We start from the raw sequence: 12,235 nt of genomic DNA, 5'->3' as shown, positions 1-12,235 counted from the left end.
AGCATCGGCTTTCATGAATATCTTAAATACTTGACAAATTGTTGTCGTCGTCAAAAATTACGTTGAACATTCTAATTGAGTATCCTCTTCTAATAAAATTCTCAATATTTGCAAAATAGTTTGACACTAAACTTTATAGTAAGAAATAGCAATTCATATTTGAATTTCAATTTTTCTTACAACAATAGGGGACCGGACTCATTTTTGTTCTTTATTATTATCAAATATTTACGTTATTTAAATTATAACACAGAAAGAATTATTTAAATCCGGTAAAAAATCATCAAGTTATAAGTCTTTCAATTTCGGTAGAAGGGGCAAGTAACGAGAAACAGAAAAGAGGCGCAATACCCACGTGTGACGTCATCGGGCATTACGACGCGTGCAAAGAAAGGGATGAAGCGATATCCCCACATCACGCCCACTTCGGCACTTAGTAATATTTGAAATATGAATTACTGGCACATTTTTTAACCAATTTTAATGTAGTTTTCGCAGCAGGGTTTCTTTTTAGTATTATTAACCATTACATATAGAATAATGTACAAAATCAATCACAGGACGGTCCCCTATTCAATGGTCTGAAATGATTTTTTCTTTTTGTTTTGTATGTTTAAACTATCTCTTATAAATAAATACAAAGTTTTAACCCTGAATTTATTGTTTTTGTGCAGCAAATGAGCGAGGGCGCGAGTCCCGTGGGTGCGACTGGCGGCGGGGGCGCGACGAGTGTGGCTCGCTGGTCGCTGGGGCTGGAGCAGCTGCTGGCCGACCCTGCTGGAGCCGCCGCCTTCGCACACTTCCTCGCCAAGGAGTTCGCAGCCGAGAACATACGGTAAGACATCATCAGGACTGGTGAAGAGACTATCCAGAACATTCCTCATTCAATTCTTGGAAGTTATGTTGATAGTAATACGTATTTATGATATTGGTAAAGTTTAGCGGGTTTTTAGTAACATTAGTATCTTTTCAGCCTGTACCTAAATTAAACTAACAAATAGGAAGGATTTTCGTCAAATACGCAACTTCACATTCATAAAGTAACATAAAACAATTTGGAACTTCATAGTTCACAACCTAAAACATCAAATCAATAAATGAAATTATCTGGTATCTGCACATACTTTAACAGTGTCGTTTGTCTATAGTTTCTGGTGGTCGTGCGAGCAGTACAGCGCGCTGACGGACGGCGCTGAACGTGCCCTGCTCGCCAACAAGATCTGGCAGCGCCACCTCGCCGAGGGCGCGATGGAGCCCGTCAACGTGGACGCGGCCGCCAGGAGGGCTGCGGCGCTGCTGCTGTACCACGACCCGCCGCCGCCTGACCTTTTCCAACAGGTACTGGAACTTACCAACCTAGAACGTGATCTCCGGACATTTGTCAACAGGTATCAGCTCTTCCCAGCCCGGGTTTATCCTACTAGATCTATCCCAATACATGCTCATGGTATCTGCAAAATTTTATCATCCTTAACTTTATAATCCATTCAGAACGTCAAGACTTTCACAATTTATAACTAAAAGCTACTGATTTTTATTCTTCAATCAAAACTAATAATGGATTAACAGAAACGAAGAATTGTTTTTTAATTTGTTTATTGAAAGTAACAGTCAAAATTACTATTAATTTTGCGTAAATTATGATGTTTGTTGTGCCAAACCTTTCGAATTTTATTCTTACTGTGCTGATACAATGGTAGGAAATAGACGACACTATATGTGATGCGCAATTCTTGAAAAAAATGTGTTGTATAATGACGTATGTTTGTTGCAGGCTCAGAAGCAGATCTTCAACGTGATGAAGTTCGACAGCTACCCGCGGTTCCTGCGCTCGGCCGTGCACGCGGAGTGCGCGCGCGCCGACCTGCGCGGCCTCCCGCCGCCCTACCCGCCGCACCACCCGCCGCACCACCCGCCGCACCACCCGCCGCACCACCCGCCGCACGCGCACCACGCGGAACTCACCACGCCGCCGCGATCACCCAACAAGGTACACAACTCAACTTCCATAATGCTAGTCGGTGTAATAAATATTCATCACATTCGTTGGTATCTAAGGACTTCGTAGTGTTGTCCACCATAGAATCCCAAGACTTCACGCACATTTAAGAGCACATAAGGATACTCATTTCACCAACGAGAGGTCAAGGCAACACATGCGAAAACTATTCACCTTATTTGTTACCGTTCAAAGGCTTAATGACTCTTTGACAATACCATTACCTACAAACAAATCCTGTTATATGTTTGCACAAGAACTGTTACTCGAACTAGAAATCTAACCCAGAATTGTCCAATCTACAATCAAAATAAAAAAAACATCTCATCCTCCACATCGTAAACAAATAATATATTAATATGAACTGTTCTATTACAGTTGAAGAAGTCCGCGAGCAACGCGTCGGAGCGTCGTCGCAGCGGCGGCGCGTCGCTGCTACCATGGAAGCTGCGCGCCACCTCGCGCGACCGCACCGCGACCACGCAACCAGACGCACCGCCGCCCGTTACCGATGTAAGTCGTACTATTGCGACCACGCTAGGGAGAATGCCAATGTACAGTATCTTAATTAATCATTGGCTTACTTACTATTACAATGTTCTATGTTAAATTTTTGCACAATACATAATTCTCTGTCATCATAAATAAAAATTCTAATAATCTCGAAAAATAAATAAAGAGGGGACCATGATTTTCTGATATTTACCCAATATGAAAGTATTAATTCACGTTTTTCTAACTTATGTAAAAATTAACCTAAGACCTTGCTATAGAGAGCTAGCGAGATATAATGTAATAATACCGCAAAATCAATCAAAATTAAATTCATCGATGAATGCTCGAATTAATGACAGACGTTAGTAGGCATCCGTCGACATAAAATTAACTATATACATTACTGATGATATTCGTTAATAAATATTAAATATCGAGCTATAGAAACGAAATCAAAAATTCAAGAATCAAACTTTATATAGACGTAAAAGAGACAATGTACAACATGCTTCAAGTTTTGCATCTCTCTATAGCTTAATTTGTAATAACTGTCGAGTATTGCGTTTTAGAGCGTAGGCAACATTTTACTAAATGATGGTGAATTCATGAGTGTGGAAAAAAACTCCGAATGTGCTATTATTATCATGTCCGACAAACATCGAGCAAATCATGATTTTGCGTGTAAAGTGAAAAAAAATTACGCACAAGATCCAACGTTACGTGAACATAAATATTTGCGCCGGCGATAATGTATTTTTCCACAATATTACATTCATTCAACAGTATGTAAGATTGGATGGTATTTTTATCATGTATATTGGCTTTGGTCATGGCTCTGTACGCTTGTAAATACTTTCTGGGGTAAATATGTTAATAAATTACCTCTATGTGCTTATAAGTCTTATCAATATCAGTTTAGCCGTTTTAAAGATTTTCAAGACAAATACACAAATTTAAAAGCTTGAAATTACAAATAGCTTTTGTTTGAATGCGAATAACAATAAGTACATATTTTTAAAGCCTACATGGACAGCATTGGTAAAGTGCAGCGCACACGCACGGATCACGGCCGCCTTTATCAATTATCAGTGTGCACAATGCTCATTGTCCTCGATGCAAACGAGCTATTTCCGAGCCACTGTGTACACGCGTTTGTATTTTTAGATCTGTTTGTATGTTTTAATATTTGTTTTAGTAACATTGTGTGCGAGTGATTTGCCGGTGTTTGTCTTGTTAACATTTTGTAGGCGCGGTTCGGTTGTGTAGACACTGATTGTGGGAAAGTTTTTAACTGAAGTGCAAATGGTTTATAAAATAAATACCGACTAAATACTATACACTTTAGGAATGCAATATTTGATACACTATATTACCTTGAGACATTCTATGTTGAGTCTTAGAATGTGTCAGGGTTGTTGGGGAAAATACATTGATTACGACTTTTTTTAAATTAGCACACAACAATATTTTCACAGCTGTTCGGCGCTAGAAATAGACTTTACGAGAATGTTGGTCATTATCTACAGCCGTTTTCACTAAACGATCCCAATCTCAATCTTCAATCCGATTCCGAGAACGAACTAATCAAAATAACTCATTTGTAAATATGTCAAAAAATACTATGAGTAGTCAATTTTTTTAATAGATAGACAAAAGCGATTGGGGTTGTTTTTTAAAAATGGAGGGTAGACATGTTATTTATTGATGTTATTATGTTATTCAGAATCTTATGACTACATTTTTCTCAGGTGGTGAAGTCAAGTCAGACAGCGCCCGGTCAGTGTTCGCTGTGTCGCGTGGTGTTGCCTGACGGTGCGACGTCGGTGGTGGGTGTGGACGCGACGGTGACCGTCGGCAGGCTGGTCGACCGTCTGCTGCAGCGGCGCAACCTGCTCTGCACCGCGTATGATGTGCTCGTCAGGGATGGGAGTCAGGTACGTTGGAATGAGTTGATTTTGGTTTGGGAAGTTTGGGATGGGTTAGGATGGGTTGTAGTATTGTTAGTTTAGTTTAATTATTTAATTGGATAATTCTTGAATTAAATATTCAATCATAGAAAATTTAAGTGATATTTTACTTTCATATAAAAAGTAGTATTTTCATGTAAAATTTTGGTTTACTTTTAAAAATGTATATTTAGTGTGAATGTATGAGTAACGTGTGTATGTATTGTGGGTGTGCAGTCTGGCGCCGGCGGCTCGGGCTCGCCGGTGGAGGTGCAGGCGCCGTCGCTGGTGCTGGGCGGGCGCGAGGCCGTGGTGGAGCGGCGCGCGCTCGTGCGGCTGGCGCTGGGCGCGCGCTGCGTGGCCGTGCGCTGCCGCCCCGCGCGCCGCCTGCGCCACGTGCTGCGCGCCGTGCTCGCGCGCTCGCGCCCGCCGCGCCGCCCGCCCGCGCCGCGCGCGCGCGCGTGCTGCGCGACGGACAGCCGCTGCACCCCGACACGCTCATGCAGGACCTCGACGGCGCCCGCCTGCAGATCCTCGACGTGCCCGACGACGACGACGACGCGCGGCTGCCCGCGCGCGCCGACCGCGACGACGACACAGACTCGCTCAGCGATCTCGCGCTGCGGCTGCACGACGAACAGGAGACACAGGTGAGATTACACTGCTCATTACTTAAACGTAGCAATTCCATTAACTAATTACATAACCATGCATATACTAAACATCTGCAACAGATAACTTAAAAAAGAACTGAAGACACGAGTTTTCGTTTCAAGCACTATTTTTAATATACATTTTTAAGTCAATACTTGGCGCAAATTTTAATGATTTTTCTTCAAACTGTATTTACCAAATTTGTAATTAATAACAACGATTTAATTCCAGAACGGCAACGCTCCGTGTGACATGCGCGTGAACAGTAACGGGTGTGCGACTGGCGCGGCGAGTGTGTCGGGCGCGGGGGCAGGGGCGGGGGCGCGGGTCCGCGCGGCGCTGCGGGCCGGCGCGCCGCTACACCACCATCCACCTGGTGAGTACACTCTATACTTAAATACGCAACCACTTCAGATCTAAGCTTATTTAGAACCAATACGTCGATTGATAAAAGCGGTAGAGATGATCTACGTTACATGTTGAAGTCAAATACCTATAATTAAAATAAGAAACACACAAAATTTATTTCTAGTTTGAATTTATATTTTACTAAAATTTCTGCTACATTAAACGAACTTCGTAGAAATATAATTTTCCAATTATAACGTTACATTTTCTTTCCAATGTTTGTTTACTTACAACTGCATTAATATTTTACAAAGCCTTGACCTTCAAATTAACATAAACATACCCTAATTATTAACAGTAATATCGATTTCCAGATTTCCTTGAGAATCTGCGAGAGACGCAGCGACAGCGGTTACAGGACAAGCCGGAGGTGCCGGGCGCCGCGCCGCCGCCCCCCGCAGCCCCGGCCACCCCCTCCCAGCGCACGCCCCCGCCACTCCCGCCAAAGCCTTCGCAGAGGACAGCTCCCACCGTCGTCTGAAGGGGTGGACAGTGCATACTGGACTATGTATACTGCCGAGATTCTTCTCGCAAGTCGAAGTCTTTGGGATTCAAAGACATGGCACAGTTGGACCGCATTGGATATCGATGTCTTGGAAAAACTGACATTTCTTAGGCCTAGGAGTTAAGACATTGGGTGGCCTGAGAAACTACAAAGTACTTGTCTTTTGAAGGCAAAAAGAATATCTGTTATAGCATGCCTGAGAGACTTCAAATCACCAAGCTTTATCGATTTGCACCTCTATTGCTTGATATTAGCTATAATGGAGGTATCGCATAATAATGCATCAGAAACAATCGATAAAAATGACGCATAAACTACATCACTAACTACTCTTTTTGGACAAAAGATCTTATCGATTAATAGTGTTGTAATATCGATAGTGTCGCAAAATGCATGATTTTGCGTTTGAGCTTACTACTGGATTCTAAGTGTTAACGTCCTAATGGACACAAAGCTTTAATTTGGACCTAATTTAGTGTACGGAGGGCTATGTTATCGATTTTCATAATCGTGATTTTGCGGACTTTAATATGTGTGAAAACAAGTTATGTTTAGTGTATCATTTACTCGTAAAAATGTATATTTTGTGAACCCATTTTTATAGTAGATAACACTTATTTGCGATGTTATTGTGTAATCGATTTTTATTAACGATTCTCAGTGATACGTTTGTAAGATTCGCTGTTGAGTTGTGAAAAATATGTGAAATGGCAGCAAATGTGTTAAGTATAACTTTAAAGTTGTATAACATGTTGTAAAAAGTAATATTGATAATATAAATTGTCGATAAATTGATAATTTCTTAAACTAAAGCTAAACCAGTGTAATGTCAAGTATTGGATTTTACAAATCTGATAATTTCGTACAAATCATTTGCCATGTTTACACCATTCCAGTAGGAAGTACATGTATGTGTGTGTGTTTGTAAGTTAGTATGTACATAATGTAACAAATGTTGGTGCCTTCCATAGAGTTAAGACATTAACAATCTGCCTTTAATAAAATTGTAATTCTTTCACTGAGGGAGTGAATGCGACATATTTGCTTTAAATGTCGATAAACTAGTGTCGTTCGATGTTATGTAAAATTTCGTATTTATATATTAAACTAAAGTACATGTAACATGTTTATGCGATACTAAGCTTATTGTCATCGATTTAACGTCGCTTTTTGCATATGTTGTTTGACAAGCTGCGGTTTGCTGTGGGGCAGATAATGAAGTCTTTTAATAACCTTATGCAGTCACGTTCGCTCATAACCAGTGGAAGGGTTAAGTGTGTTCATGATTGGATACTAAGTATTCACTCGCGTCGAGAGTATTTTGTCTATGGTCAAAATGTAAAGTACTATTGTATGTAAACTAATGATGACTAACTAGTGTTGTGTAAGTAGGTAGGTAATTTATTTGTAACGGAATTGAAATGCACTTTGAGTATTGATTATGGAAATATAATTATGATTGGTATGTTGAGTTTTATTTGCGAAATTTGTGGCAAATGCCGGATATAATAATATCAGCCCTGTGTTATATATTGTTCCACTGCTGTGCACGGGCATCCTCTACCACTGAGTGATTAGGCCTTAGTGCACCACGCAAGCCACGTGTGGGTTGGTAGACTTCACACACCCTCAAAATTCCTATAGAGAACTTCTCAAGTATGCGGGTTTCCTCACGATGTTTTCCTTCACTGTTAAAGCAATTGATAATTCACAAAGAGAATAGACATCATTTTAGAACAATCAGAGGTTTGTGCTCTAGGGTTTTGAACCTGCGGACATTTGTCACGGCAGTCTGTTCCACACCCAACTAGGCTATCGCCGTTCAAGTTAAATGCTGGGTATTTGCCAAATATTACAGGTTACATTAAGTTAAATTATTTAAGTTTGATAGTATTTTATTTATGTATCAATGTAAATAAAGGATGTATCCAAGCCTTTGCAAGGATAGGTAGCCATAGAAGTGTTATCATACCCACATGTCGCCAGATATATTAAAGTTCCACGTAACCATGGCCGCCTGTTGTCATTTACGTGGTACTATTCACGGCAATCTGAGCAAAAAAATGTAATGAAATTATACTTGACCCGGAAATTCAACCCGAGACCCACAACACGCTACCCGTATTTGTGCACCCACAACACGCTACCCCTGTTTGAAAACTGATTTTCCGCATGAATTTGGCTGGTGGTAGCTGGCAGCGGTTAGAGCATAAACTTTCCATATATATTACAATTCTCTGGCATAAACACTCGCTGACAATAGCGCCATCTCTTATCTACCAACGGGAGTATCAGTATGTCGAAAATTAGATAATCATGAAAATACCCCGATTTGTGCAAGACCGTCCCGGAATGCAAGTTGTCCCGATTTGTAACAATTAGACATTAAACAGTACAGTCAGCGACAATCTATAAAATAAACCCATAAAACATGCTTACTTCGCCGAGAACAAAAATGCAGTCCATTTTCGAAAATTTGGCTTTATATGTTCCGCGCCTACTTTAACATATGCTGACTCCTGGGTTGCGGCCTATAAGACCTATTGTGAAATCCAACACCGCCACAGACCTTCAATTACGAGAAAACTCTGGACTAACCAGCATTCTCAAGACTCGAATGTTCTACAGAATACAACCTGATATAATCGAGTACAAAAAGAACATGGATCACTCATCCAGGAAACTAATAGAATCCATTTTATATGAAAATAAAACTCGTTCATCTATCTACAAATTTATTACATTACTACTATTTACACTACTTTTCCGGTATGGCTGGTGTTTCTTCCGTCTTCTCCGGTGGGGCCACAGCTTCTACGACCTCTTTCGGCTTCACCCGCGTCAACTTCGACGGTTCCTTCGGTGCAGCCCAGTCTGGGATGATTTTATCGTGTATACGCCAAGTGCCGTAGAGATTTGAGAGATGTTTCTCGAACACTATGTATTCCAGGACGTCCTTGGCTAATATCTCGCTGCCGTGTAGAAGACGGCCAAATCTATCGTATACTGCTAGCTGTTGGCGCGTGTGGAAACGCACTGTCACCTACAAATTAAATACTTCATTTTCAAATTAAACATTAGGGCTAGGTTTGCAGTGACATATTGTAGCTAAACAACAATACACTCATAGTTACAACAATGTTATTATGACAGAAAATTTAAATTAAACTAATTTTCGGATTCTATCGCGGTATTAGTATTTTATTTTCTCCCGACGTTTCGAAGACATTGCAGCCTTCATGGTCACGGGGGGGACTGAGGTGTTGTTCATCCGCAAAGTCAAAGTTACAATATCTACCTACATTTTACAATTATACAACTTTTTTTAATTTTTTTAAATTTTAGCTGTGGTGGTCCGATCTACGCAGAATGAGCTCACAGTGTCTTGAAGTCTGGCAGCCGGTCTTTTGGGTTCCGATTTAATTAAATGTAGAACTGGATCCCAGGCTTGTGCAAGCTTCCAACCATCTTCCCTATTGAAATTAGGATGTTTTTTAATTTCAATAGCCTCGCGAATCATCCTAGGCAGGAATCGGTGTTCTTTGGCGAGGATTTGTGGCTTGTCTAGTCGCAGATAATGACTGGCGCCTCCCTCAGAGTGTTCAGTGACTGCAGACTTCGTCGAGCGTCGGTGTTTCACGTCAGCTATATGTTCTTTTACGCGCGATAGAATCCGAAAATTAGTTTAATTTCAATGTCTAACATTCGAGTAAACATAAGAAATCATTATGACACAAAATATTGACATAAATTCATCTCAGTTCTAAAATAGTTAAAAGAATTAGGAACTTCAATTGGTTATATAAATAATATTAATAATTATTAAAGAACAGATTCTAAGTCAACGTAATTTTTACATAATCTATGCAAAAAGCAAATTAAAAAAAAATCTGTCTTACCTGGCCAAATATGTTTTCCTTACTTATAACATCTGTACACCGTGCATGCACTATTCTCGGCGGCTCAAGTGACTCCAAAAATCTCCACCTTATCGTCTTCAACATAGAGTTGTGCCTGAACTCAGCATATGCTTTCTCCGTAACATACAATCGTAGAGCTTGCTTATCGTTATTGACTAAGCTCTCGTGAGCCTTTATGTAGATGTTCTGGGCCTGTTCACAAAATCCTTTGGTATCAAAATCCTCATCAAATGATTTTATTTTGCGTATGGCCATCATAGATCGGGATTTCTTTTCTAGAAGTTGTACTGCTTGCTTGGCTCGAGTGGTTGATACTAGGGATGCTTTGCCATCTCCCTCAGGAGGTACATACGCTTCAAAAACACCACCTAGAAACAATTGAAGAAAAAATCATAGCAATAATTCATTCATATAAACAAAATTATTTTTGTGAAAGTTCAAGAATTTTTTTTAAGAAATCAGAAAGTAGGAATGAATACCTGCTATCCAAATTTCAGCCACAGCGGCTAATCTTAACAGAGATCAGCCAGGTACGCAAGAGATATTATAGTGCACCATACACAAGTGCACTCTCTATTACTTCACTCTCATAGTTCGGTAAGCTGGCAATCCAACATGACCAGAGAGAGATCAGGCTCAGGACCAACAGCTTTACATGCTTTATGAGCTACAGAGATATCCCACCATCAACTTCCTGACTTTGCACTGTGACTAAGTATTTTTTTTTAATCCAGTTATTACTATTTTTGGTCCCAGGTGGGATTCGAACCCAGGGCTTTAGCAGGCTTGGCAGTAATCATACTCTTACTATGTTCTCATTACAACTAACAATGTTGTCTAGTAAGTAACATATAAAATATAATTAAAAAGTATGCATATCTCAGCCAACTAATACCCACCAGTTATTTACCTGGTCTGCTTGGTCAATATAAGCATATCATAAGCATATTCCATTAACAATTATATTTTAAGTAAATTAAGGATCTCACCAAAACCTATGCATTTCTGCAATTGCATATTAGTAAATACTTTTACCAACCAAAATAAACAAAAATAAAAAGAATCATCAAAAATTTTGAGGTAACAAAAATAAAATAAAAAGGAATAGTCAAATTGAGAACCTCCCCCTCTTTCTAGTTGGTTAAAAATTAAAAAATGTGACATTACCAGTAGCAGATATATAAAACGGGCGCTCCATCCAATGCCTCGGGGGTAGGATGCCGCGCTCCTTCATTTTCTGCCGTAACTTCTCCCTTGAGAACTTGCTAGCATCCTCGTTAAAGTCAGGCAGCTCAATTTTCAAGAATTTTGCTGCTCTCTCTTTTTTAAATTTGGGATTGTAATGCTTGGAGGTGGTTGTGCGGCATTGTTGGTTGCACACCAATGCTGGGGTAAGACGAAGACTCCCAAACTGAAGAAAACAATCCACAGGTAAGTCAATGAAAATGAATAAACTGTCACAGTATCACATTATTTTATGTATTTTGTGTATGTCAAAAGAGTACTAATAAAATAATCAAACTATTATTTTGTTTATAAATTGTGACTGTATTGGCAATTGAAAAACATAATATTATACATATTTAATTAGCCATTGGTTAGTACATTGCTTTACTAACCAATTTCAAGTATTTCTGCTAGTACGATTAAACCGCAGTCCTATTACATGAACGAATGAAAAGTAAATAAATGAGAAAATATATTAAATAGTTCTTATATAGACATCATTAATAATTAATATAAAACAAGTATTAATGTTTTTCAGTGACCACTAAAATATTATAATATTACCTTTGAAAGTATGGAAGTAGACATGATTTCACAATAAAGTAGAATAACAATAAATTAATATAATCTTATTTTAACTCTAAATAAAAATCTCTATTTTTTATTTGTAAATTATTCGTAATTCTAACCTAAAAGTTTAGTGGTTTAGTCAAAACTTCATGTTAGTGTTCCAATGCATCGTTACGAACGAGTCCAGCATACAATTCCCTTTTAATTTCACAAGTATAATTTAAATGATTAAAAAAATCCTTTTTTATTTTAAAAAGTTGCTAAAAACGTATTTATTTTGTTGCATCAAAATTAACGTATAATTTAATGATACGAAAAACTAGGCTGTATATAAGTGTTAACATCGGCAACTAGGGCTCTTTAAAAAAATATAATGTCTATGGTGTTTTGTTTTTCTGCCATTTTTAGTCAAATACATTTCCATCAAATTATGTTTTTTTAAATAAGCATCACAAAATTTATCAAATTTATTGTGAGGTCTTTGAAAATAATTTTATTTTTATTGATGCTT

At 39.0% G+C, this 12,235-nt stretch overlaps 2 protein-coding genes across 2 annotated transcripts in view; one reads left to right on the top strand and one right to left on the bottom strand.

Moving 5' to 3' along the window:
• The window catches only part of LOC115453230 (regulator of G-protein signaling loco), a 103,228-nt gene extending 97,758 nt beyond the window's left edge, over positions 1-5,470 (top strand). Inside the window, exons 5-11 of the mRNA XM_037446223.1 lie at positions 675-835; positions 1,149-1,338; positions 1,775-1,990; positions 2,378-2,512; positions 4,243-4,428; positions 4,678-5,090; positions 5,326-5,470. Coding sequence (XP_037302120.1) covers positions 675-835; positions 1,149-1,338; positions 1,775-1,990; positions 2,378-2,512; positions 4,243-4,428; positions 4,678-5,090; positions 5,326-5,356 — 1,332 coding nt within the window. The 3' untranslated portion in view covers positions 5,357-5,470. The remainder of the gene's footprint in view (positions 1-674; positions 836-1,148; positions 1,339-1,774; positions 1,991-2,377; positions 2,513-4,242; positions 4,429-4,677; positions 5,091-5,325) is intronic.
• Positions 5,471-8,729: 3,259 nt separating this feature from the next.
• On the bottom strand, positions 8,730-11,904 carry LOC115453229 (probable 39S ribosomal protein L45, mitochondrial). The gene is made up of 4 exons (XM_030181912.2): positions 11,719-11,904; positions 11,095-11,338; positions 9,907-10,295; positions 8,730-9,050 (listed from the first exon to the last, which is right to left on the bottom strand). Exons 1-4 carry the CDS (start codon positions 11,740-11,742, stop codon positions 8,766-8,768), a joined length of 942 nt encoding a protein of 313 aa, XP_030037772.1. The 5' UTR covers positions 11,743-11,904; the 3' UTR covers positions 8,730-8,765.
• Positions 11,905-12,235: the final 331 nt, after the last annotated feature.

Source organism: Manduca sexta, chromosome 6, assembly GCF_014839805.1.
Source record: "Manduca sexta isolate Smith_Timp_Sample1 chromosome 6, JHU_Msex_v1.0, whole genome shotgun sequence".
NCBI lineage: Eukaryota > Metazoa > Arthropoda > Insecta > Lepidoptera > Sphingidae > Manduca > Manduca sexta.
This window is presented reverse-complemented; position numbering and strand designations above follow the sequence as displayed.

Excerpts from the sequence above, each read along its gene's own strand:
- LOC115453229 (XM_030181912.2), bottom strand. The coding sequence starts at position 11,742 with ATGTCTACTTCCATACTTTCAAAG. Across the intron at positions 10,296-11,094 it reads GTTTTATATATCTGCTACTG|GTGGTGTTTTTGAAGCGTAT; the intron begins GTAATGTCACAT and ends AATTGTTTCTAG. Across the intron at positions 9,051-9,906 it reads AGGAAAACATATTTGGCCAG|GTGACAGTGCGTTTCCACAC; the intron begins GTAAGACAGATT and ends TTTAATTTGTAG.